Consider the following 26047-nt stretch of genomic DNA (forward strand, 5'->3'; position numbering starts at 1 on the left):
CCGCAAGGGAGGCTGGAAAATGCAGTGGTCACGTACTGTAGAGAAGATATTAGAGGTGGATAAACACATTTCAGTGTCTGCTATGGGTTGCTTATATTTAAAAATGTTTACACTTACTTAACCCACTGTATAATGTGATTGTAAAACAGAACAGCTCAGATATAATGTGTAGCCTTTACTGTCAGTTACTGCCTTTCTTACAGCCAGCACTATGTCCCGTACAGAAACTTCTAACTTCCTTGTTGATTTGATGAGGAGGGAAATGTTTTTTTTTTTTTAATGAACTTCTTTCACTAGGTAATTAGGACTTCATGAAGTTTTTTAGGAAGAAATTAAAATTCTTATTGCCAGGCCTTTAATCCCAGCCCTTCTGGTCTACATAGTGAATTCCAGGCCAGTTAAGGCTGCATGGTGAGACCCTGTCTAAAAATAAGAAAAAAAGAAAAGAATTCATCACAAGTTTAAGCCCAGATTGAGTAATATCACAAGACAGGTCCATAAGAAAATGAAAAACAAAACACAAAATAAAGAGGTGAGGGTTGGAGGGGGGGGGAGAGGGAGATAGGTTTCTTCTCAACTCTGTGGACTATTCTCTCATGTTATTTTATTAATTGGAATATTTTTATGCTTTCCATATATGACAATTTAAAGTCTATGGGTGTAGGGAATAAATATCTCTGAAAAGAACAAAGGTGTGATGGTCCATGCCTTTTATTCCATTACTCACTTTTAATGTCCGCACTCGAGAGGCAGAAACAGGCAGATTTCTGTGAATTCCAACCAGCCCTGTTTGCCTAGTGAGCCTCAGTGCAGCCAGAGTGTCACATAGTAAAGATCCTGGTTGTTTGTGTGCTTTTCTTTTTGTTCTTTAAAAAAACAACTCAGAAAATACTTTGTTTTATGAAGCCCTCATTTTGATCCCTGTGTGTTTTTAACCCTTTCATTTCAGAAAAGGTTTTTTTCCGTGTGCTCTTCTCCATCCATACACTAAACCCAGTCTTCACATCAAATGTTAAAGGTTGTCCACTGAGCCCCTGGCAGCTGAACAGTTTTACTTTGGTGCCACCGAGTTCTTGAACAGGCACGTGTCAATTCACTTTTAAAATTCACTCAGCATGTAGAGCGGGCAGGTCTCACACTGGGATTCCCTGACTGGTTCACACTGAAATTTTCCTAACTGGAGAACTGGTTTCTAAAGTCTGTTTCTTTACTTAGAAAATAGTCACTCCACCTTTGTCCCAAGTTTCGTGGGCTCAGATGCGGGGATTAGGACAGCACCCAGGAGGCGTCACTAGGCAGGAGAAGAGCAGGCATTACCTTGTATATCAGAAACACAATACATGGAGCCATTTTGATTTTTGAGAGCGCAGTGCTGTAATGTCCCCACGTGTAGGCCTTGATTGTAGAGATCACGCAACATATGGCAGCTCACTCTTTTAGTGTGCTGACAAAAAGATGGCTGTTGTTTTGCTTCCATTCCCAAGATTCTCCAGGCATCGTTATTCCAATATTTAGCATAGGGCAAATCCCGGTATGTTGCGCATCACGGTAGTACCAGCTTTGGGCGTGGTCAGTGCATCCCTTGGTGTCTTGCCGTCACTGCTGTTGTGCTTCAGCCTGAGGACTGCAACCCAGAGAGAAGACCTTGCCGTAATAACAGAAAAGGAAATTGCCTCCATTAAGCATACCTTCAAATCTCTGGGGCCAGTGGGCAAACGCAGACTCCTCCATAGTGTGAAATGAGGAAATGTGTTTCTAAGGATAGGCTGGCAAAGGAGGTGGCCGCTGGACACGGTCTCTGGATGGGATTTGCAGGTGGCCTTTGCTTGACTTCTGCCACCCGAGCTCTTCCTTACACCCCGTATTAAATACCCGAACTTGAGGACAAAGACTCGAATGCAAACTTGCTGGTCTCCCTCATGCTCGTGCCTGGTGTTGAACAGGGGGTCCTGCTGTCAGTCACTAGGTGTGGGGGCTGGATAGCAACAGGGGAAAAAATGCAATGTGGATGGCCTGGAGCTGTTATATAAATGTGGCTCAGCCTTTGACTTTTGAAAAATTACCAACATATTGCTGATTTTAATAGTGTGGTCCCTGAAGTGCGTTTTGTATCCATCATCGTGACTAGACTTACAGATCCTGGACGTTTGTTGGCGCCAATGCAGTTTTCCCCCCAACACTTCTCAAAGTAAAATAATGACTCATCACTGGTTCAAGGCTTGTATTTTAACAGTTAGGAGGAAAGGGAGTCCTTAAGCCTGAGGCTTCTCAACAGTGGTCGTAGACTATGTCTTATTAGACGCTTTGCATACAGGAAACAGAAATCACGCTTTTAGCTTCTAATTCTCACTGGCAGGGCTGGCTGGGACCACTGAAGATTCCTCTATGTGCCCCACTCCCACTAGCCAGGCCCCAGCTCCCTGAGGCCGCACAGTGTGCAGAATCACACCACAGGCTAAACTGTGAGCTTCGGAGGCCTTCAAACCTTAGCACACAGCGTCTCAGGACTTTATTTGCCCATCCCCTTTTCTGACCAGTAGGAAAAATCTACACGTGTTGTATTATGTGTTTGGGGATTTAGGACTTACTGATGATCATAGGTTACATACATATTCAGGTCAATATATTCAGATGTGTACGGGTTTGGTTGGGTAACTGAGTATTCACAAATGTGCATTATCCTTTTGGATAATTATTAGCTCTTACATTTCATACCTTTATTCTTGAAGTTTGGGGAGTTCCCCTGGACGTGCGGCTTCGGTTTTCATTAACAACCTGAGACTAGAAAGGATCACTTGTTTTCTGTCTTGCACCAGCGTCAGGCGTCCTGTTCTCTCAGACTCTCAGGAGCAGGAGATAAGGACAGAGGCGTCCTCGACGTCAGGACATCTTAGGGATGAGGCGGACACACTGTCCCACCCAGCTCATTTCTGCTTCACTAAGGACTTAGCTGCATGGCATAAGCAGCCACCCACTGGTTAAAGAGACATGGGGTGGGGTGGGGGGTGGCTTGGTGGTAGGAAGGAAGGAAGGAAGGAAGGAAGGAAGGAAGGAAAAGGAAGAGAAAAATTGTCGAGCCAGTTGGTTCTCAGAAGGTTTATCATATCTGAACTTCCATGAGACTCGATGGATGATGTTATCTAGTTACCTTAATTTAAAGGAAATTTGACTTTTTAATTTTGGGGAAAAAGAGAAAGCAGAGCTTGTCCACGGCTGCCTTTCCGAAGCCTTATTTTCATGAAGGAGCACACTGTTTGGAATAGTCCTTCAACTTCAGTGGGAAAACCCTCAACTATAAAGATCCCCCTACTTCAGACACTTAAATATATATATATATATTCCTGGTAAATATTTGAGGGAAAATACGCAGAAAAGCAAAGGACATTAATACCCCCCGCCCTAACTGCTAAGGGTTTTACTGTAACTTGCAGTACTGCGGGAGAGCTCACTTCAGTTCAGAGTGGTTGTGATGGACTAACTGTGGTCTCAACGCTGTCTTATAAGTTGATATCAAGAAATATAAGAGGCTTGAAACCATTTAGAGGAAGCTTTCTTCCGTGTCAGTGGCTGCTGCGTGGGCAGGACTCTGGAGAGTCACAGCTCTTAGACCCTCTGGGGCTCATTCCCTGCGGTGGCCAGTCCTTCTGTCAGTCTCTTTGACTAACAAAAGGTTTCACACCAAACTCTAAGCAGTGAGTATTGGCTGCTTGGAACCTCTACCAGCCGTGGCTTGCTCAGCCTGCTTTCTTACAGCGCCCAGGACCACCTGGCTAGGGGTGACGGCATCTGCAGTGAGCCCCTGGCCCTCCTGTATCAATCATCAATCAAAAAAATGCCTGCAGGCCAGTCTGGTAAGGGCACCGTCCTCATTCCTAATGACTCTAGTGTGTATCAAGCTGATATAAAACTAGCCAGCACAGCCTGCTTTGATAGGGAGTAATGGCTGTGCTTCCTGGTTTCCTAGGCCAGTGATTCTCAAAAGCCTAGGAATCTGGGATAAGTGGCGGGGCTGTTAGAGATGTAATAAATCCTCAGGCCTCCTCCCACGAGGCCTGGAAACTCTGGCCATAGCCCCAGGCCACCAGGTAAACTGGATGTGTCAGAGGAGTCTTGGCTTCTGTCACATGGGCAGGACCCTGTCTACCATAATAATATCTGTGTCCCGGGCTCTAAAGCATAGCCTGGCTCGGGCTACGCAGGAAATGGTTGTGGGATACCTTCATCCGCCTTCCCTCACCACCACACACAGTGGAAGCACTGGGCACACAGTGGTAGCAAAGGCCGTCCTAAGACCTCAGGGAAATGGACTGTGCCCAGCAGTGCAGACCTTGCTAAATATAGACTCCCCGCTCCGCCATCCATGCTTGCTCTGTCCTCTGTACAAGAGAGGATGCTTCTAGCTACGGTCCATGCTAATTTGTTTTCCTTTGGCTCCTCCCTGGGCTCCTGAAAGAGAGGATAGGAGAAAGGGATGCCAGGCAAGTGTGCTCCTAGCCCTGCAGGTCCTTAGGGTTGGGAAGACTCTGGAGGGGCCCAAGTGGAGCCGTGTGGCCTAAGTGTTAGTGTTGGTGCCTGGGGTGGCTGGGATGGGTGGGTCCTCGCTGCTCATAAATGGGTTTCTTGTTCCCATGCCAAGCATGTTACTTTTGGGCCAAGAGGGACTTTGTGGGCCATCAGCCTTGCTATTTTTACTCTCCGACTTCCAGTTCCTGTTTCCTGTTGCTTGGGGGAAAAAAAAAAAGAATAAAATACAGGCAAGGGAGAACCACGGACTCACTCTGAAAAGAGACCTGTGGCTTCTCAGCTCTTGCCCCGCTGTGTCTCCTCTCGGCATGTGACTGACTGCAGTGAGCGTCCGTGATGACAGGAACCCAGGAACTGGGAGAAAGCATCGTAGGTACAAGCTCCAGTGGGGTGGAGGGAGGGAGGGACAGACGGACGGAGGGACGGATGGAGGGGTGGTGGAAAGGAGAGAAGCATCACAGGCGTCAGCTTCCTGGTGTGTCTGAGGGTGGCATTTCTTCTTAGCATCTAGCAAGATGTGCCAGCTGGAGTGGCCTTGCTGTATTGCCAGGACTGGGCGAGGGAGGCAGGTACTTCAGGGAGGGCCGGCGGTAGAAGAGTGTTCATGTCCATGGACCCAGAATGCTTGGTGGTGGGGGCTCGGGCCAGGCATCCATGGAGAATCTTGCTGTCCCACTCGATTCCTGACCGTGCTCAGGTGGGCAGCTTGTTTCATCATCTGAACCTTGTACCACTGTTTTCTGGTCTCTTTTCTGATCCTTTTGTTTTATTACCCTTCCCCCCTATGCTATCAGTGCTGGAGGTTTTTGTTTTTGGTAGTTTTTTGTTTTGTTTTGTTTTTCAGGTCTCTAAAAAATTGATCCTGTTCTTTATCAGAACATACTTTTTCCTTGGTTTAAATCCGTCTCCTGTTCTCTGCAAGCCTTTGAGATAGGGATAACAATTCTACCTTCCTCTGAGGGCAGCTGTGGACATGCCCAGAGCCCCTGAAGTAAAGGGCACACGAGCCACAGCCAGCCTGCCTCAGTATCCTCGGTAATCTTAGCATCTATGATGTCACAGCAGCTCCATGCCTGAAAGGCCCGAATCTGGCCTTGCCCTCGGGCTGGGTTTGCCTTGAGCACTAAATGCAGCCAAGTCATGTTTTATGCAGTGGAGAGTGCAGGACTTTTCACCAACGGAGACTGCAGACCATAGAGGAAACTAAAACACGGACAAAGCAACTGCCTTCATTTGAGGTTGATCTGTGTTTGAGAGAAGCTCAAGGAAGATGCAGCACACGCGTGGACTATGCCTTAAGTGAGACATGTTTGTTTTAAAGGTTATGAAGTTATTTTTTTCCCCATTGGCAGAGAGAGATGAGAGAGAGACAGAGACAGAGACAGAGACAGAGAGAGACAAAGAGAGAGAGAAAGACAGATATTTGAAAGCCACGAGAGGCTCTGGCTTTGTCTCAAGCAGCCCTCACTGGAGTGAACTGGGGTGATTTCTCCACTGACAAGTCCCAGGAGTTTAATCTTAATATTATCCTCATTCGTGGAACCAGTGATTTCTGTAGTAGGCATTTTTCTTTGTGCTGAAGTGGGGAGTTGGGTCTTTCTGTGTTGCTGAAGTACAGCGTGTGAACAAGAGAGGCTGCAAGGTCACGCACGGGTAACGCTCCTGTGTGTGTGTGTGTGTGTGTGTGTGTGTGTGTGTGTGTGTGAGTGTGTGTGTGTGTCTACTTTCTGGTGCTGAGATGAGGTTGCAAGCACACACTGCCACACCCACCTCTCGTGTGCTTACTTTGAGTCATGCTCCAGGTGGCAAGCACTTTACCAACTGAGCCGTCTCTCCAGCCTCTATTTCCGCTTGTGAAAAATATACATTCAGAAATATCTGCTAAGCGTACAGATTAATAGATACCCATAAAGGGAACATCGTTGTCACCACCAATGGAATTTCTTAGACTATAGAAGACCTGGAGTGTGCCTTTCTCCAACACCTCAGGCACCATACACACTCACACCCACCCACACATACACACACACTCACACATACACACTCACACACCACACACACACCACGCACACACACTCACACACATATTCACACACCACACTACACATAGACATCACACACACCCGCACATACACACACACTCATACACATACACACACACACACACACACACACACACTCACACCACACACACACACACACATACTCACACACCACACTACACATAGACACCACACACACTCATACACATACACACACTCACGCACACCTGCACACACACACACTCACACACCACACACACACTTTCGGCTGCTCATCAGCCTGTGTTTTTTGTATGTGATAACTGTGTGTTTGCATTTTCGGCAGTTTAAGCCATTTCTGTCTATCACTAGATAATTAGCGGTTGGACTCTCTCTGAATGGGGGTGTAGTGGGACTAGTGTCTTTTGTTGTCCTCCTTTTCATCAGTGGCATGCCGTGAACTTTGTAGTGCTGTGTACAGCTGTACGTGGCTCATTTTTGTTACTTATTTATTCTGCTGTAATTTTCTCATTCTTCTATAAAAGGAGGTCTGGATTGTTTTGAGTCCGGGACCATTTTAATGTTGCTACTGTGATCTGAATACACCTAACACACATGTGTGGGTTCGCTAGGAAATATAGCACAGGTGGAATTGCTGGGCTATGACATAGCGATAACTTCTTTATTAGTTAATAATATTCTTTTGTCTTCATGCTTATGTTAAAATTACCCTCCAATGTATACAAGTGTATATAATGTATACAAGGTCTTGTTGCTTGACCCGCCTGCCCTGAGTGTAGTGCCTTTTAATGTGTGCCATGTTGAGATGCTAGAAGTCCTCTGGACAGTTCCGGTATATTCTGCCAGGCTCACTGTCATACCCATCTTCCACTGAGACATCCCACCCACCCACCCACACGCAGTTGGTCTTGGTGCCAGTTCTGAAAGCGAGAAGCAGACAGCATCCCCTGGCGTGACATCCAAAGTTACTGTGGCATGTGACCCATCCAAGGAAAAACAATTTCTCTGTTGCTGGCATGGTTTAGGATACTCTCCCCCTGGAGACAAAGAGCATCCCTTTGTGATCTCAAACCTCCCAGCAGATCGATCAAAGCGAGTGTGATTCCCAATCACTTTCACCCACAAACGTGGAACCTGCAGGAGTTGACGTGGACAGCTGGTTGACTCTGCTGTTCCCTGTGAGGACAGTCATCTCTGCCACTAAAGGGCACAGACGCTGACCCTGCACAAATACCAGCGGTCTGCTTTGTGGCAGTGTACAGAGCTGGTTTCTTCAGAGTTCCTCTTTTGTTAGATGCCAAGTTTACTATTGGGAGACCTAATTCATTCAGTAGGATTTTTTTCTTCTTTATTTGTTCCTCCATCCATCCAACCACCATTGAGAACCTGTTTTGCGTGTGTGGGAAATAGGCTGATCCATGAGACCAGCTCACTGTCTTCCTGCCTTCCCAGCACTTAACCCTTACACTAGTTTGGGGTGCTTCTGGACAGGGTGCCATCGATGACTGTTGGAGCTTTTTCCATCATCGTCGTCAGCCATTTTTAGCAACAGGATAAGAGCCCCGCCCCCTTTCAAATACTTCCCCAACACGATCTCGGCAGAAATTGTAATACGAACCAATGTAGTATGTTTGGGTCAATACAGAACAGCTCTGTTGCTGTCATCTAGTGCACAGTTGCCCTCACACACTCTAGGTAGCGACATGGCTTTAAAGCCACCCACCTTGCGCTCTGCCCTTGGCCTAGCATGAGTTCATAGTCTGATGATGTGCGTGCCTGTTCCTCACTCTCAAGTGTAAGTATGTAGACCTCACAGACCGCAGAGGCAGAGCAGGCGCCCTTCCATCCCCTCCCATGTTTACCTCAGACCTCTTTGTGTGGCAGCCATAGAATGAGACCCTTCAAGGCCGTTCACACACTCCAGATTTTTCCAACTTAAGTCCTCTGCGTTTTACTTTCCCTGCCCCAGTTGAGATGCTAAAAACAAAGGGATGTCAGAAACAGCCCATTTACCCCTGGGGGCAGGAAATAGGGGGGAGGGGATATATTCTGCGAATTTTGTTAACTTGGAATGACATAGTTATGCTCAATTTCCCGGTGGGTCGAGGGCAATGTTTCCACCATAATTTGAAACTTGAGGCAGTTTTGCCTCTGGCAAATTGAAATGAAAAGAGTAACTGCCGAGGCACCAGCAACAGTGTGGGTGTCTGTCTGTGCCCATGGGCTTGGCCGGCCTCTTTTGTTTGCCTCCTCTTTTTCTTCTGTCCTATAACAACAGTTTCAGTGATGCATGCCCACACCACACAGTGATGCTGTACTGAGCTGGGCCATGTTCTCACTGTGAGTGCAATAAAGCAATCTGGCTTTTTGTATGGCTGTATGAGAGAGGGGGTGGCGAGGGAGCGCACAAGTGCGCCTAGAGCCGGGCATGGTGGCGCACGCCTTTAATCCCAGCACATGGGAGGCAGAGGCAGGTGGATCACTGTGAGTTCGAGACCAGCTTGGTCTACAAAGCGAGTCCGGCATGGCCAAGGCTAACAACAGAGAGAGAGACCCTGTCTCGGAAAAAAAAAAAGAGCCTAACCCTTAGGGACAGAACAGGGCTCATGTCTACAGACATAGTTAGCTCTGTGGCTTCTCCCTGGTATTTCCACCTCTGAATTTCTCACTCTACTTCTTCTCTCTTATACTTTTTATTTAGTATTCAACTTAAGAACAAGAAGTGCTGTTTGGGCTCCATCCTATCCCCCCCCCCACGCCAACCCACCAAGCCAACCCACCCCCACCCCCACCTCCCCATTCATGTGCAGTTGGAGACCTCAGGTGGCAGTGAGTGCAGCAGAAATAGACTTCTTGAGAGACAGGCTCCAGTCAGACAGCTTGTTTAACTGGGAGGAACAAAGGTTCCTTGAATCTTTGGGGAGTGAGTAGAGGCTATCTGAGGGAGTGTACATCACCAGGACCAGGGTGCTGGGAATGCCTTATTTGAATAAGGAAGAATTTCAGATGCTTAGGGACATGACCTTTTAAGGGAAGAAGAAGTTTAACCTTGCTATGTGGTCTCCTCAGGAGGGCAAAGATGGGAGCACAGGAATACTTGGGCCTATGCATGCAGGCCCCAGGCAGGGGAGGGTTGATCCTACTGCTGCCAATCTTAGGATGAGATTCCCAGGGTTTGGACATGCCTCAACCCCACTTTTGCTTTGAGCCAGCTTCTCCCCTCCCCCACCCTCACCCCCACCCTTACTCCCCACCAATGGTTCCCTGGCCCCACAAAGAAAAAAAAATTTTAAGCAACTAATTACTCAGTAAACTGAGTAAATACTTAGATAGGTTAAATGTGCCTGAAATTGTGCCGAGGGGAAAATGTTACTTGGCACCAATGGTGCTTAAGAGTTATTGGGTTTGAGTGTCTTTAGGCTTTGCAGATGCTTGCCCGTTTGCCTTGCTCATAACCGTTCTGTATCACCTGTCACTCCCACCGTCTCTCATGTGTTTACATTACTGGCCCGGTTTTAAAGCCAGTCTGGTCTTTTTTTGAGTTCCACAGTTATTTATCTCAGTTTGCTTTTCCTAAAAGTATGCAATTCAGAGTCCTAGAGTCCTGAAAAAGACACTGCTCCTCTGTGGGTGTCTAGATGCAAACACGGCGCTTAACTATAAAAAAGTGGTTGCAGAAACTTAAGACTTACAGCCAGGAAGGATATGCCGTGCCAACCAGTCGGGCTTCCTGATTGACAGCATCCAGGAGGCTCTGCGTGTAAGCGTGTGGGGTGCGCCTGCGCGGTTGCTTAAAACTCATGGAGCTTCGGCTTGGGGTTCTTGGAGGCGTGGGGTGACTTGATAATGAGGCATCTACACCCATCTTCACATGGCAACCACCCTTTCCAGCTCTTTCTGTCTCCTTCTATCTCACACACTTCACCATACTTTATATAGTAAGTTCTTCTCAGCTCAGTGTAGGTGTCTCTGTGCGCGAGGTTCACCTGACTGCTGGAAGCGTCCTTCCTGTTTCTCTTTTAGTAAAATCCTCCCTTCTTTCCCATCTCCCAGCAGATATCTGGAGCGATCACTCGTTTCAGACGGATCCGGATTTGCCGCCTGGCTGGAAAAGGATCAACGACATTGCTGGGACCTATTACTGGCACATCCCAACAGGAGCGACCCAGTGGGAGCAGCCTGTCTCCATCCCCGTGGACCTCCAGGGCTCTAGGAAAGGGTCCCTCAGCTCCGTGACGCCATCTCCCACCCCAGAGAGCGAGGTAAAACGGAGTGTCTTCTCGCATGTTTAGTAGGCGTAACCCAACTTCCTTCTAGACTGGCAGCTTCTGCCCCAGGAGGTCCCTGACTGAGGTAAGCCTGGTGATGGCTGTGCATGTTGGGTTGAGAAGCTCAGGAATGCTTCCTCTCGGCAAATAGTGCCAGTGTCTGTCGTTCAGGGCTGTTTTTACTTCTAATGGATGCTGGTCTCTTGAAGCACCATTCAAGGTACAAAAGCAAGAGGTTCTTGTTAATGGGAAGTGGCTAGGTTCCCCTAGGGCTCATGGAGACAGTAATTTACTCTGCAGGTGTCACTGCATGGTGCTGGGTCCATGGAACGTTTATGCATAGAAGAACAGCTCTTGGCCAGGAGTATTATAATTACCATGTATCATATTAGCCTTCGGTTCGTTTGCTAGCATGCAGAAGATGTCTCGTAGGAGTAACCCTTGAGGGCACTTAAATGCTTAATTCCTATTTAAGGAGAAGGAAAAAAAGATGTGTTTATTTAGCTGAAGTGACATTATTTTGGAAATAATTAGCAACATAAATTCCGGATATCCCCGGGGAAGAAATCAGAATGTTTAAATAAAGAATCGAGGCCTTAAAATCTTTTTCATTGTGGTATTCATTCACGTAATGATTCCGGCAGCAAATATTTGTCAGTCCTGATAACAGCACACTCAGGAGAATTATCACTGGGAAAGGTCACAGTCAAGTGACAGCTTATTTATTTTCTTATTTATATCAGTGGTTTACCTAGCAGACTCTCTTTTCAGCCCCTCCACCCCTCACTTTTTTTCTGATGATGAATCCTTTGTTTCTTTAAACAAGCCCGTTTTCTTTTGGTTTGAGGAGTGAGAACAACTCAAGCTTTACCCCTAACTGGGCCGCACTTTTCTATATTTGCCACTGTTACCACCCATCCTGTCTTTACAAGTGACGTTCTGATTGGTGACCTGTTCTTCCCCCGGGAGGCAGTGAGACTGGTACCCTGCTCTGCTTCCGGCTTTGGAGAGCTTCAGCATCTCCCTTCCTGGCCCCAGTTCTCCATCTTTAGAGAGATGTGTTGGAGTTGCTCTACCCTCTTGGGTAGATGCGAGCCTTGGCTGGTTTGGTCTTTGCCCTGGTCAGTGGGCATGTAAATCAGCACCACTGAACTCTGGAGGGTTTTTATTGTTTAGCACTAGATGATCTGCTAGCTTGTCACTGAAGCCCAACAGTTCTGCATCTTAAGCAGTTTCTAGCCACTGATTTGTTCACCTCGTAGTAGACGTGCTTGGAATAAAAATAAAGGAGTGCAGCTCCAGCCTTCAACACGTCTGATGGGGAGCAGTCTACTCCACACCCCTGATACAAGTGGCCTCCCTGATACCGAGCCAGTGTCCACCTCTGATCTTGCTATAACAGGGCCGTGCTACTCTGTCCTATTTAGTTGTGTGCAACAATAGAATGCCTACAACCAGGAAGTACATTATAGATAGGAAAATTGAGGCGCAGAGCTGTCAGTGACACAGTGAATCCCTGGCCAGGCCCTGCTTTAGGTTTTTCAGTGTCCTCTGTCTCCTGTTGTCCCTGAAGGAAGTTGGTCTAACTTGAGACCCACTCCCTATCCCAGGTGTCTCGTGTCCCTCATGCTTAGAAGACATTAAGTCTTTCTTTGTGCCTGGCTGGTAGAGTCCAAGAGGCACAGTCTGGGGTTGCGTAGCTTGTATTTTTTATTTCTTTGCTTTATATGGTAGAGTTTTGTTTCCTTGTTTCTGTGAGTGTCTTGGGCAGAATTCAGCATGACTGGGCACTGGGTAAAACTGCCAGGTTGTAGAGGCCTCTCCCACCCCTGGGGCTCTCAGAGCCCCACTCTGGCTGTCCTCCTGCCCCCATCCTGGTGACTGCCTCCTACCTACTCTTCCCAGGCTCCAAAGGACTTATATTCTTTGTCCTTCAGAGTTTCAGCCTCCTCCTTGCTTTGTGAAGCTTTGTCAGGCCTGAACGAGTCGCTCAGTGACAGCACACTTACCTAACGTGCTCAAGGACCTGGGTTCAACCCCCAGAACCACAAGGAACAAAATTAAAGCGTTTTTCACAAACGCTACCTGTGACCCTGACAGGATTTAACCATGCCAAAGAAGATGGCCTCTGAGAATCAGGAGTTGTGTGGCCACGTGGCTGGTGTGACAGGTCCCCTGGCCCCACCTGAATTCTGCCCATCTTTCTTATACTTGTGCCTACTGAGTTTTCTCACTCAGTGGACCTTTAAAAGATGAATAGTTTTAGAAGTTTCACACATGCAGTGACTGACTCATACCCAGCTTTTATTTGTTTGCTGTCTTATTTATTTATCTTATTTATGTTTTTACTTCAGTGCCAGGGCTCAAACCCAGAACCTCATGCCTGCTAGGCACACACTTTACCACTACCATTTATTTGAATACTCATTTGTTCATTCATTCACTCACTAATTCATTCATTCATTCTCGTACCAAGAAGGGGAGCCAGGGCCTCACGCACACTGGGCAAATATTCGGCTACTAAGCCACATTCCCCAGGCCACCAGCCTTTTGATAGGCAGATGGGGTTCCGCCTTTGGATTGTTTACTTCAGGAACAATCTCCAGGCACAATCTCCCCCCCACCCCCCGCCCCCATTCATGAAAGGTGAGGAAAGAGACAGCTGGCCACATTCCCAGGTCAAGGAAACACCGAGAATGATACCAAGCCCTGGGCCCCGACAGGGTGCGCATGTTTACAGGGCCAGGCTAGCGTCTTGTCTCTTTAATCCCACCAAACACTTACCTGTTACCAAGGACGGATGTCACCACGGTTTTGACACAGCAAAAACTCAGAAGGCCTGAGCGACTCATAAGATCACAGAGCCAGCATGTGGCAGAGTCAACCTTGAACTTTAACCTGTTGACCCCTGTTTCCACCCCAGACCTGACACACTACATTAGGAAATGTGGAGACTCTCAGATCCCTTCATCTCACCGGAAGGGGAGGGCTGTGTCACACGCAAAGCTATCCAGAAAATGACTACTTAATAACATCGTCGCAGGTGCCGACGACAGCGGGAGAAAAATGATTATTTCTCTAGCTCCAACTCTTTGATCCTTAAATAGAATGTATTTCAACTAATTTCAAAGCCTGGGGGAGGGGGGGAAGGCAGAATGTTAAGGGAGATAAGTAACTTGTAATGTGTCGTGTCAGAAATGCGTGTTCTTATTGAGCTCTCTCGTGAGCTGGCTTGAAAAGAAAAATCAGATAAATAAGCGCCAAATCTGTTGATGGCACAAAAAAATGTAGGACTGCAAGCTTCCTTACAGTTTGAAAATTTCACATTTCACTTTCCAAAGTTCACCCAGAAACTGTTAAGCACAGTGGATGGTGTTTCTAGTGCATGCGCCAGCGAGTATTTTTGAAAGTTTTTGAAAGAAGTCTTTGCTACTGAAACTTGGCCCACAGCCCTGCTCCTCCCCTCCCCCTCCCAAATCATTCATTTGTTCCAAATTACCTCTGAAATTATGTGGATGTGGAGTTTTAAAAAGAGAGAAAGAGAGCAGGCCATACAAGATATTTTTTATGAGTAGCTCTTGGCCCGTGGCCAAGACTTGCTTAGACTCTTCATGTAGAGATGGCCAGGCTTTCTCGAAGGAGTGTGGAAAGTGGGATCCTCAGAGAGGATCCTGTGTCCTGACGAAGTCACTCTCTATTTGCTAACGTCCTTGTGGCCATTGGCTGCCTAAGCAGCAAACACCACAGGAAGAGCACAGTGTCCAAGCTCTAAAGCTGCATCCCTAGAGTAAGGTTGCGACATCAAAGGATGGTTCTGCCATTTCGCCAAGTTACACGGCCCTGCCTAGTGAGCAGGACATTCAGAGGCAGGGCGGAGCTTCGGAGATGGGCCTTGCAGATGCAAAGGTTTCCCAGCCTGGGAGCAGAGGGCGGACTCCTGGCACTTGTAAAGCACACTGGCTCCTCGATGCCACCTGAGGCAATGACACAAATGCTCCAGGATGAGGCCTGCAACTCTGCTCTGACGTAGGCTTTCCATGAGGTTTTATGCTGACAGCCAGGCCTATAGGGAACCATCGCTGCCCCTATCTTTATTCCTGTATCACTTCCTCAAAGGAAGGGCCACGCCCTGGCATCTCCCAGGAACAGTTACACTCACTCTTCTTTGGAAGCCCCTTGTAGTATTATTATTTGGTGCCTGTTAATCTTATTCTAGAAAGTTCCTTGGGCATTATGACCCATCCCCATACTCAGCACAGCTCCTGACATGTGGTGCATGAAGTTCACCCATCACGTGCTGAGTGGAGAAGAAGCCCATGGTTGTCAGAGTGGGTGTAGTCAGTTGAGTTCCTGGAGCATCAAAGCCAGCTGGAGCCTCTGTCCCCTCTCCGCTCTGGAATATCAACTGCACAGTGCACTGCTTGCCCGAGGAGCTCACTTCATGGCCACGCTTTTGCCAGTCTGTTTCCAAGTTTGGTTTGTTTTGAACTTCTTTGAGTCATTTTCATGTAATAGACCACAAAGCCATACGGCAGCACTCCTGGTCTTCTGGAACTACGTTCTAATACCCTTTAGTCTCTGTCCTAGCTCAGAGCGAGGTCCCTACTACAGTAGCACAACAGTCAATGCAGGAGCCAGGATGGCCACATCACCAGCGGAAGGGCAGCACATAACGTCAGGATATGCTGGGCAACAGGGCAGTTCATGTCCTAGTGACACGGTGCAGATTGGCACAAAATACCACCGTGATGTTCAGGATGGCAATTTAAAAGTTGTAAACAGTTTTGTAATGTAATTTTCCATTTAATATTTTCGGGCCACAAGTAACTTAAGCAAGAGAATCCAAAACCATAGTTAAATGGGAGGGCCACTATACCTTTCAGATCATATGACATCCACTAAAACCCCCAGAGAGGATTTAAAGAAAGGAAGGCAGTGCATCCACACCCAGATGTCGAGGACACAGATGCCCTGCCCTGCCCTGCCCTGCCTAGTTCCTTGCTGTCTCAGAATCCCAGGGTTGCATCTTCCCCATGTTCCAGGGTTGAACATTGTAATTTGAACTTTATGATAACTGAGAGCTTTTTTTTTTTTCTCCTCTATCAAAAGAAAGTGGAGGGCAGGGACTGCCATCTTTGGCACACCTCTAGACAGGCAGGCCAGGTGCTAACAACATCTCACTCCCTCATGTCACCATGCCACACACACCCCCAGTGGGAGGCCTCAGCAGCATACTCAGCCAGAGATAGGAGCTGGGGTGTGGCCATGGCTTGCTATAGCTGTGCTGGCTTCAGAACTTCTGAGGTACACACAGGGGCCCTGACAGCCCCCACCAAGGCCACATGAAGCACACAGGTGTTTTCCCAGAGGCTTCCGGTACCCACTCCCCCTCTCTGCTTTCGATAGCACTCTACGGCGGCACCCCTAGCTCCCTCCGCTCTAGTTTGGTTGAGCGCTACAGTGATTTGCTTTGAATGAACAGAAACGTGTTACCTCCTCCACTGGTGGGTCCAGGTTTGGGGAGCTGCCTCACCCTCTGAGCAAAGTGGGGACAAGAGGATGAACTTTCAGGATTGAGGGCATTGGTAGTTAGCACTAATCCACACACAAGAGTGGAGCCCTGATGACCTTAGCACCCCCGTAGTCTCCATCCTGTCCCCTACACTGAGGTCATGGGAGTGTTTCCCACGGGGGTTTTGAGAGGACATATTATTCCAACCATAGTGCATGGTAAAGACCCTGAGATCATCTTCAGTGAGACCCTGTTGGATTTGTTGAAGAGGGCCTTTTCCAGCAGAAGGTCGTTACTCCATCTCTCGTTATTTGCAGAATTCTTTTTCCAAGATCACCACCACCACCACCACCACCACCACCACCACCACCACCACCACCACAACCACCACCATCATCACCATCCACCACCATCACCACCACCATCACCATGATCACCACCATCACCATGATCACCACCACCCACCACCACCACCACCCACCACCACCAAGGGGAGTTAGACTGAAAATGTTCAGTCACATGCTTGGCCTTCCCTAGCAGACCCGCCCTTGCACAGCCCCTGGTCTAGAAGGGCAGGCACTGTGCTCCTGGCACTGCGTGGGCCAGTGGCTCAGTACACACCACGGAAGCCAGAGCTCTGCAGCTCTTCCCATACCTGCGCGTGACCATCATATTTAGAGCGATGGATGCTGCACTCTGAGCAGGGCCAGGATAGGCACCAGGACGGGGCAATTCCCACTATAGCTCTGGCCCAGGACATCTCGTGGCCACAGCAGACTTTAGCCACTCTGCCTAGAAGGTTCCCGGGCAGGTGGCTGCTTATGGGAGATGTACTCGGCCCAGCCCTGTCGTCTCACCGTGTCTGTGTGTCACTTCCTATCTGAAGCAGAGAACCCACCTGCTGTTTCCTTTTTTTCCTCCTCCTGTTTGTCTCTCCCTTTATCTTGTCCAGTCTACACACTACAGACCAAAGTGACTGTAGACTTTCTGTTGAGCCATAGAACTTCTGGTAGGTTTGGCTTTTTTTTTTTTTAATTTTTATTAGCTAACAGTATTTACTAGACCTGGGATTGGGGGCAGAGTGCTTGGCATGCACAGTCAAGGCTTTGGGTTCGAGCCCCAGCACTATAAAAATAAATAACCAAAGTATTAAATAGTTAGCTAAATGTAGAAAATATTTTCTCTTAACTAAAAATAATTAAATGAATATACTCTGTTGTTCTTCTTAAAGTTTAAGAAAAAAATGTTAATCTCTGGTTTTTTTTAAAGAAAAGAAAAAGAGAAAGAAAAGTTATGGTCATTTTTACAAGAAAGAAAAATTGTTTTATCCTTGATATCAGTGAATTCTTTTAAAATAGGGTTTAAAAACAAATGCCTTCGGCCAGGGCGTAATGCAGTTGCGATTGCTCCTCACTTGAGCTTTGCAATAAGCACTCATTGTCCTTCGATCCTGTTTATGTAGATGTGGGTGAGCGCTGGGGAGTTGCCAGCTGCCTCCACAGCTGCACAGCTCCACAGCTGCACAGCTCCACAGCTCCACAGCTGCACAGCTCCACAGCTGCACAGCTCCACAGCTCCACAACTCCACAGCTCCACAGCTGCACAGCTGCACAGCTCCACAGCTGCACAGCTCCACAGCTGCACAGCTGCACAGCTGCACAGCTCCACAGCTCCACAGCTGCACAGCTCCACAGCTCCACAGCTCCACAGCTGCACAGCTCCACAGCTGCACAGCTCCACAGCTCCACAGCTCCACAGCTCCACAGCTGCACAGCTGCACAGCTCCACAGCTCCACAGCTCCACAGCTGCACAGCTGCACAGCTCCACAGCTGCACAGCTGCACAGCTGCACAGCTGCACAGCTGCACAGCTCCACAGCTGCATAGCTCCACAGCTCCACAGCTGCACAGCTCCACAGCTCCACAGCTGCACAGCTGCACAGCTGCACAGCTCCACAGCTGCATAGCTCCACAGCTCCACAGCTGCACAGCTCCACAGCTCCACAGCTGCACAGCTGCACGGCTCCCACAGCACAGGAGCTGCGTTCACGGCCTGGTGCCACAGTCCGCATCTCCCTCACAGGCTCTCCTGAGTCCAGACGGCAACTATATAGAAAGGCATAACATTTGACACCCATGCAGAGGCTTGATTTCATTAAATCCTCAAGTCTTCTGAATGCTCCATTTAGAATGTTCTTCCGGCCTCTCCTGCCCCAACACAGGGTAATTTCTTGGGTAATTTCTGATTTCAGGAGTCCGTTTTTCAGACACCCCTCCCATCTTTTTTTCTCTCTTCCTTTCCTGCCTTCCTTCTTTTTGTTCTTTTTGTTCTTCCTTTCTCTTCTCCTTCTCTCCCTCCCCCTTTCCACACTCTCCCCCTGATTTCACTTCTCGTCCCCTCTTCCTTCCGTGTCCATTGCTCTTTCTGCATAGTTATCTTGACTATGGTCTCCCATCCCTCATCTAATGCCCCTTCCCAAAGTTCAACCTGAAGGAAGGGCGGAAGCTGCCCACCTGGCCGCCAGCGTCCTGATGTGAAATTGTGGGCCTTGCTTGGAAAAGAAACTCATAGCTTTCTGGGTTTTTCTTTGCACTTGCCGCTTGCTCTTGACAGGAGCATTTTCTATAGTGGAATGACTAAGTCGGCCCACCTCTGGCCCCTAGGAGAACAGGAACAGTGGGACTGGAGAGATGCCCCAGCTGTTCAGCCAGCTTCCTGCTCTTGCAAAGCAGCTGGGGCTGCTTCCCGGCACCTACATAGCTGCCCACAATCACCTGTTCTAGGGAATCCGATGCCCCGATCTGATCTCTACAAGCCCCTGTATGCATTGGGTGCACACACATACTCTCAGGTTTATACGCACACATACACAAAATAAAGTTTTAGATATATGTTAAAATAGGAGCAAAACTTAATGGCTTTTCCCAGGAAAACACACATACATTAAACAACAAAAACAAAAAACCCTGCACCCATCTCGGGTTCCCAGCCCCTCTGACGTCACAGGCCCCAGCTCTCTCGTTACACTCAGTGGAGGGTGAACACACTTGGAGGGGTATGGAGGGAGGCGATAGCCAGGATGGACAGCATCCCAGTTCTTAAATTCATGAGAAGAGATTATTTTTCACAATTAGTTGCTGATCTGAATTCTCTTGTATTCCGTATATGGGTTCAGACCCCTAATCCCTCAAAAGAAAGCCAGTTGTGTTGACACTGGAAATGAGGCGCAGCACACCCACCCTGCCAAGGCCACACAGTTCATCAGCTCACCTCTCCACAGGGCATCTGGGCTGAAGTTGATTTGCTCTTAGTGAGAAGCTGCCTCGGTGGCCCTGATTGTAAGCTCTGGGTCGCCACGGGCCGCTCGTTTTCAGGGACTTCAGTTGAAAAGTTAGCTGGCTGAGAACGTTCCTGTTGCTGATGTTTCATCTGAGGAGAGAGCCTCCAGGCCATCCTTGCATCTTAGCAGTTTCATTTAGTCCCATAAATCAATGAAAAATGTTTTAGTATTTGCCTGGCACAGTAGAAGGTAAAAAGTTTTCTCATTGTCTAGGAGCGGTGGAAAGAGTTGCCTCCAAGCCGAGGTCTGCGGGGAGAGCTTTCCCAGCGCAGCATGGCTCTGCGCTGTGGTCTGTAACCGTTTAGAAAATCACTTCCCTGTCAGGGGCGAACCCTGGGCAGACTTGTATAGCACAGGAGTCGAGCGCTTTTATGAATCCGTGGTTTACGTTAGGTCGTGTGGGGCTACCTTTTCTTACGTGCAGTGGGCTTCATCGAGACGATACTGTCGGTCTGTGTCCCCGACTACGCCCCTGTTCCTGCGTTGGCCTTCGCCCCCTTGTCATAACAAGAACTTCACTCCAGATTCTTGTACTCTTAGATATGGACACCCTCCAACCCCCAGTTTCCAAGCCAGCGTAGTGACATCCCTAATTCCACCTCTATCTCTAGAAAATGTGTGTGTGTGTGTGTGTGTGTGTGTGTGTTTGTGTGTGTGTGTGTTTGGGGTGGCAAGTGTCTCGTGGAACTGTGTAGACTAGGGACCGAATGTGTGGGCCACATTTAGGAAATAACTGCACTTCGCTCTAATAATGTCGAGTCACTTACTTTGGTAGGTAGTTAAGTATTATTTCTGCCTTGTCCTGGCCAGGTAATAATGTAGCTTTGAGAGAGAGTGTGCTAACAAGTTACTGTTAGGCTTAATTTGTTCCCTAATCCGTCCTGTGAATATCAACGCTAACAACAGTGTCTTGTGTTTTCCCCGCCCCTTTATGTTTTTTTTTTCCTTTAAATCAATGTGCTTTTTTCCCCCCCTGTGTGAATAATTATATGTCTAGAAACAGCCATGGACTGATTTTGCTGTTCTCAATGGGGGAAAGATTAATAGTGACATTTGGAAGGCAAGTATATTGTCAGATTTTTAGATCATCTAACATTTTGTTGTTGTTCCTTTCTGCATGGCTGTGGCTGTTTTTCTTTTTGTTTTTGTTTTTTGTTTTCCCTTCCCTCATGAGCATCATGCATTCTGCAGGGATGGAGTGAAGGGGCTTCTTGCCAGGGAGGCGCCACTCGCGTTCACATTGTCTGCTTTTATTTACTTGTTTACTTACTGACGTCTCCATTGTGAGTGGCCTCAAGCTGGTGAGCCCGGGGGCCCTGCTGTCTTATAAGAGCCGGAGCTTGTAAGCCTCACGCAGCAGCCTTGCATGCCGTTTTCCGCCTGCGCTCCCTCCCATCCTCCCCCTCTTGCTGGGCGCTTTCTCTCCCCTTTGGTGTTTGAGATAAGGTGATGACGGGCCTCTCCGTTGTAACTTAACAGGATTTATTTCCCTACTCTAGGATTTGCACGCAGCCACAGTTAACCCAGACCCCAGCTTAAAAGAATTTGAAGGAGCCACGCTACGTTACGCATCCTTGAAACTCAGGTAGGAGGATGGAAGGGTGTGCCGAGAGAGGCGGCTTCTGCATCTAGTCTTCGCAGCAGAGTTCTAAGACCAGTTCTATGTTCTTCTTTTTAGAAACGCCCCTCGTGCTGATGATGATGATTCTTGTAGAATCAACAGTGACCCAGAAGCCAAGGTTTGTAAGGAAGACGCTTTGAGCAGCTGGCTTGTATTCTCCTCTCTGAGTAACGGTTTTGAATAATGCCCTTCGTCTCCCTGTTTTTTACAAATGTTTTAAACAGATCATCAGCCCTGAACCACTTACTAAGGAATTGTCCTTTCATTGTCTGTCTTTCTCAGTCCCTCTGACACTTTAAGAAAAACTTCTGTTCCAGTTTAGGTTCGAGATTTGTCCGTCCGCATCAGGACAACCTGCGGCCGTTTGTGCGGTGTGCTAAGTTCGGTTTGAAGGGCGAGCCCTTCCCTGGGTTGTTAGCAAGATACAGTGCAAAACCCTCACTGTGCTGGGCAGCCCAAAGATGAGAAAGAGGAAACAACAGCAATGTGACAGTAGACTGTGTAGCCAGGCTGCCGGGGCTCTGCGGGTTGAGTGGGCGAAAGGCACGTTCATATCCACACGGCCATCAGCACATCGGCCACTGTGAGTCAGCCCATCATTCACTGCCGATGACTACCGTCAGGGGTGGGGCTCAGCCTTCAGAGGGCCAAGTCTACAAACTTAAACCTGCTTCAAATTACTCCCGTCCCACCCTCGGACCAGACGGGGCCTTGTGATGTAGATGTAACTCAGTATGAAGGTCAGGGAGCTTCTGTGTCTTTATAGTTAACACAGGGTACATTGGCCGTCTGGCTTCTTACAGCCTGGAACTGTTTTTCTTGTGCTTTGTCATGCAGTCAGGGCCGTGTCGATGAGGTGCCAGCCTTTTGAGGGGCGTGGCCCTCAAGGCTTTCATGCCACCAACTCCTCTTCACACTTAGCTCTTGGCAGTAGTCTAGCATGGTCTCTGTGGTGCAGGTGAGGACACTGGGGTCTAGGGAGTTAAATAATACCTCAGAGTGACGAGAAGAATATGTCCTCAAGCTGAGGTCTTTTTAGGGGCCAAAAGATGTGACCGGTGTCCTCAGCCACATTCTGAGTGGGTGTAGATACAGAGGAGTTTTGGGGTTTGCCCGCTATAAGCGTCGGGCAAAATACAGACACTGCAGGCTATGAGTAAACTAAAGGAGGCTTGGCATGGTGTGATGCTCCCTTGAAACAGGGCTCAACTCCAAGCTCTTTGAGTGGAACGGGTGGTTCTTGCAGTCCAAACCTCAGTGGGCTAATGTCAGCGTGGCTTGTGATAAAACATCAGTCTTAAGAGCAGGCTGAGGCTGTAGCAAGAGAACCTGGTGCTGATGAGGAGCAGTCGGCATCCACGTGACGGGCTAGGCAGGGACAGAGGATGCCATATTCTGTGCAGATGCTCGGGGTGCGTAACAGCCAGCCCTCCGTGGAAGTGGACCTAGGGAAGCCGCCCAGAATTACAACATGCATCAAAAGCCAAAAGTGTCCTTTGAGCTCATTTTGAAGACATCGGCGAATTTAGAACTAACGTTAACGATGCCGGTCTGTAAGAGCCCTTTCTCTCTTCCGCTTCCTCACTGCTGTTTGCCTAGGGACCCAGAGCCACTACCTGAGAAGTGGCCCGGCCTACAGCGTAAAAACAACTAACTTTGATAGAACCTACTTTCAGTTTGGTTGGGATCAGGGAACTAGTCCCCCAGATAAGCAAAAATAACCCTTCCTTGGAAACTGTAATTCTGGGCTGGTGAGATTACGACATGTATAGTAAAGTACTTGTCATGCAAGTATGAAGACCAGGGACTGGCATTTGATCCTCAGCCATGTGAAGGTTAGGTGTAGTGGCGTACATATCCAATCCCCCAGCTTGGGAAGCAGAGACAGGGGCATCTGTGTAGCCCGCTGCCCAGCCAGCCTCGCTGCACTAGCAAGCCCAAGGTCTCAGTAAGACACCCTATCTCAAAACAGAAACATTATGGCTCATGAACAACGTCATCAAAGGTTGGCCTGTAGCCTGCACATGTGTTCTTGTACACACATGCATAAATGCACGCACACACACACACACACACACACACACACACACACACACACACACACACACGAACAAGCCCATACACTACAAAAACCATTTAATTCTATGTTATATAGAATGCTAACACTACAAGGAGTGAGTGACCATGAAAAAGATCTCTATGAAAATGTCTCCCAGAGGCTGGAGAGGTAGCTCAGTGGTTAGGCGCACTTGCTGTTCTTCCAAAGGTCCTGAGTTTGGTTTTTTATGAGCTAACAACCACCTCTAATTCTAGCCATCTGGGGGGACCTGGCACCTTCCTTTGGCCTCTATGGGCACACCTAAGCAAGAAGCATATACTCTCTCATGCACATAAATTTAATTTTTTAAAAATATCTTTCTTGTAGCCTATATAGAGCTTACATGCTAGGAAGAGAAGAACAATTACAAACATCTTTGAAACCCCATGTGTCCTCAGTGAATCCTGAAGATCAGTTGTCTGGTGAGCCCCACATAAACAGATGGCAGCATACGTACAAGCACCCTTGGCCACACATGCACAGCAAAGGGGCAGAGTGTATTTATAACTCTTTAATGATTTTGAGGCTTCATAACATTTTAGGTGTTAAATACATTTTGCAGTTGGTGGTGATCTGTATGTGAGCGTGCATGTGATTCTTAAACCTTCATCCTGTATTGAAGTAAGTGTGCATTCACTGAAAAGTCCTCAGGCGTGCGTCCCCGGACGCCCTTCACGTTGCTCCCCTCAACGTTATCATCCCCATCATCACGGCGCCATTAAGCAGTTTCTCACTAGTGTCCTTTCTCTGTCCTGCATCCAAGGAGTCTATGTGTAAGTAAGGAGCGCTTTGAAAGTCATTTTACATAGCCCTTTCAGCAGTTCTCAGGCCCGTCCTTCTTAATTCCATTATTGCTATTTAATTAGTAGCGTGCACATGCACACGCACACACACACACACACACACACACAAACACACATTTAGGCAGTCGCACCATAGGGCTGCTCAAAACACTACACAGCGGAACTGCAACTTCCTAAAGATGGGTGACCGTTTTCCCTTTTCAATTACTGCTTTGGTAGAGTAAGCTACAACTGCCATTGCCAGGTCAAAGGCCGTCAGCCTCACAGCTTCTGTCGCTTACTGTAAAATTGCTTTCTGAAGGCCTACCATAACTTACAATCCCGTCAGTAATATTATAGACCCCCACCTCTCACCCGCATGCCAGGCAGCCCCCAGGCACTGCCACTTTTTATTTATTTGTCTGAGTTTTGTGGCATACAGACTCTTTCTTTCTAGTGTTAAATTTCTCCTCCTTCACCTCTCTGCCTTCCTGTCTAGGAGATTCAGCTTCTGGCGTAGGCGTGCCAAGTGCCCGCTCTACCGCCGAGCGCCATTGCCAGTCTTAAACATCCCCTGTTAAATGATCAGCTAGCTAGGGGATTTCTGACGGAGGAATTTAAAGTATTAAGTGATCATTTCCTTCTGGTTTGTTCAGGTTTTCTGCTGTCCCCTCTCTGTTCCAGGGTACAAGCCACAAGGCCACTTACTTCTAGTCCCTGGAGGACTAAATGCAAAACTGTCTGCTGTGATGCTCTTAAATGGTTCTCTCCAGTTACTCCTTTTTCTCCAGTTACTCCTTTTTCTCTTCCTGACTTTTATGAAAGAAGAAAACATTTTAAATGTCCCTCCACACCCAGGCCTTTCACAGATGATCACAAATGACCACTCTTCACTGTACTGAGGTGGCCAGATAGGAAGCTTTGACGGAGACCCCAATATTTCCAAGCTTTGCTGGGCTCGTTCCGTTTTCCTGCTTTGAAATCTGAGCTGAGTCCCTTCCATGACACATGGTGCATTGCTGACTAAACCCATTATTAGCACTACAATAAAATCAAATGTAGAAAAGTTAATGCTCTAAGGGGGAAAATACAACAATTCTTTCTCATCCTTTGTTGTAAGTGTTTGGGTTTCTATAAAGGAGATTTTGTGCCACCTGGTGGAAAATATTGAGAATTTCTTTTGGAATCATTGGATTATATAAAATTAGAAGTGATTTTAAAGTTTGTTGTTGTTGTTGTTTTGGGTTTTTTTGTTTTTTGGGTTGTTTTGTTTTGTTTTGTGTTTTGTTTTTTCAAGACAGGGTTTCTCTGTGTAACAGTCCTGGCTATCCTGGACTCTCTTTTGTAGACCAGGCTAGCCTCGAACTCACAGAGATTCGCCTACCTGTGCCTCCCAAGTGCTGGGATTAAAGGCGTGTAACACCACACCTGACCTAGATTTTTTTTTTAAGTGAGTGCATTGTCTCTGCGTGAGTGAAGGAGACAGCATTGGCCATGGGTCTCCTGGGCCTCTAGCCACCCAATTCTACTACCTTTGTCGTAGCTTATACCAAATAATTTTTGTGATATTTATGACCAGGGGTTTTGAGTTCAAAGACATCAGTCTCTGAGTTCACAGAAGGAGAAACAAGTCATGTTTGTCCAAAGCATCATGTCCTTTTGGATTCAAATTCTTCATCTGTAAAATGAGTGTGCCTTGTATTAGGAGCCCCTCCTGATTCGGAGGAAATTTAAGATTGCACATGAAGCGTAGCAGCCCCACTCTACAGCACCTGGAGATGAATTGGTCGTGTCTGTTCAAGTCCAGAGAGAGAGATATAGTGCCGGCTCCCGTGTCACGAGTCCTGTGCTCTGCTCATG

The 26047-nt window shown here is 47.8% G+C and overlaps 1 protein-coding gene across 11 annotated transcripts in view; it reads left to right on the forward strand.

Annotated features, from left to right (window-relative positions):
- APBB2 (amyloid beta precursor protein binding family B member 2) overlaps positions 1 to 26047 on the forward strand; it is a 308601-nt gene that overhangs the window by 203684 nt on the left and 78870 nt on the right. For 5 of the 11 annotated variants that reach the window (XM_084799070.1, XM_084799077.1, XM_084799079.1 and 2 more), the window contains 4 exons: positions 10620 to 10828; positions 20684 to 20746; positions 21186 to 21271; positions 21365 to 21425. In XM_084799070.1, the coding sequence (XP_084655196.1) occupies positions 10620 to 10828; positions 20684 to 20746; positions 21186 to 21271; positions 21365 to 21425 (419 nt within the window). Of the gene's footprint in view, positions 1 to 4742; positions 4898 to 10619; positions 10829 to 20683; positions 20747 to 21185; positions 21272 to 21364; positions 21426 to 26047 lie in introns of those variants that run through there. The other 6 variants (XM_084799082.1, XM_084799081.1, XM_084799071.1 and 3 more) reach the window with 5 other exon arrangements.

Source organism: Acomys minous, assembly GCF_964271855.1.
Source record: "Acomys minous genome assembly, chromosome: 10".
NCBI lineage: Eukaryota > Metazoa > Chordata > Mammalia > Rodentia > Muridae > Acomys > Acomys minous.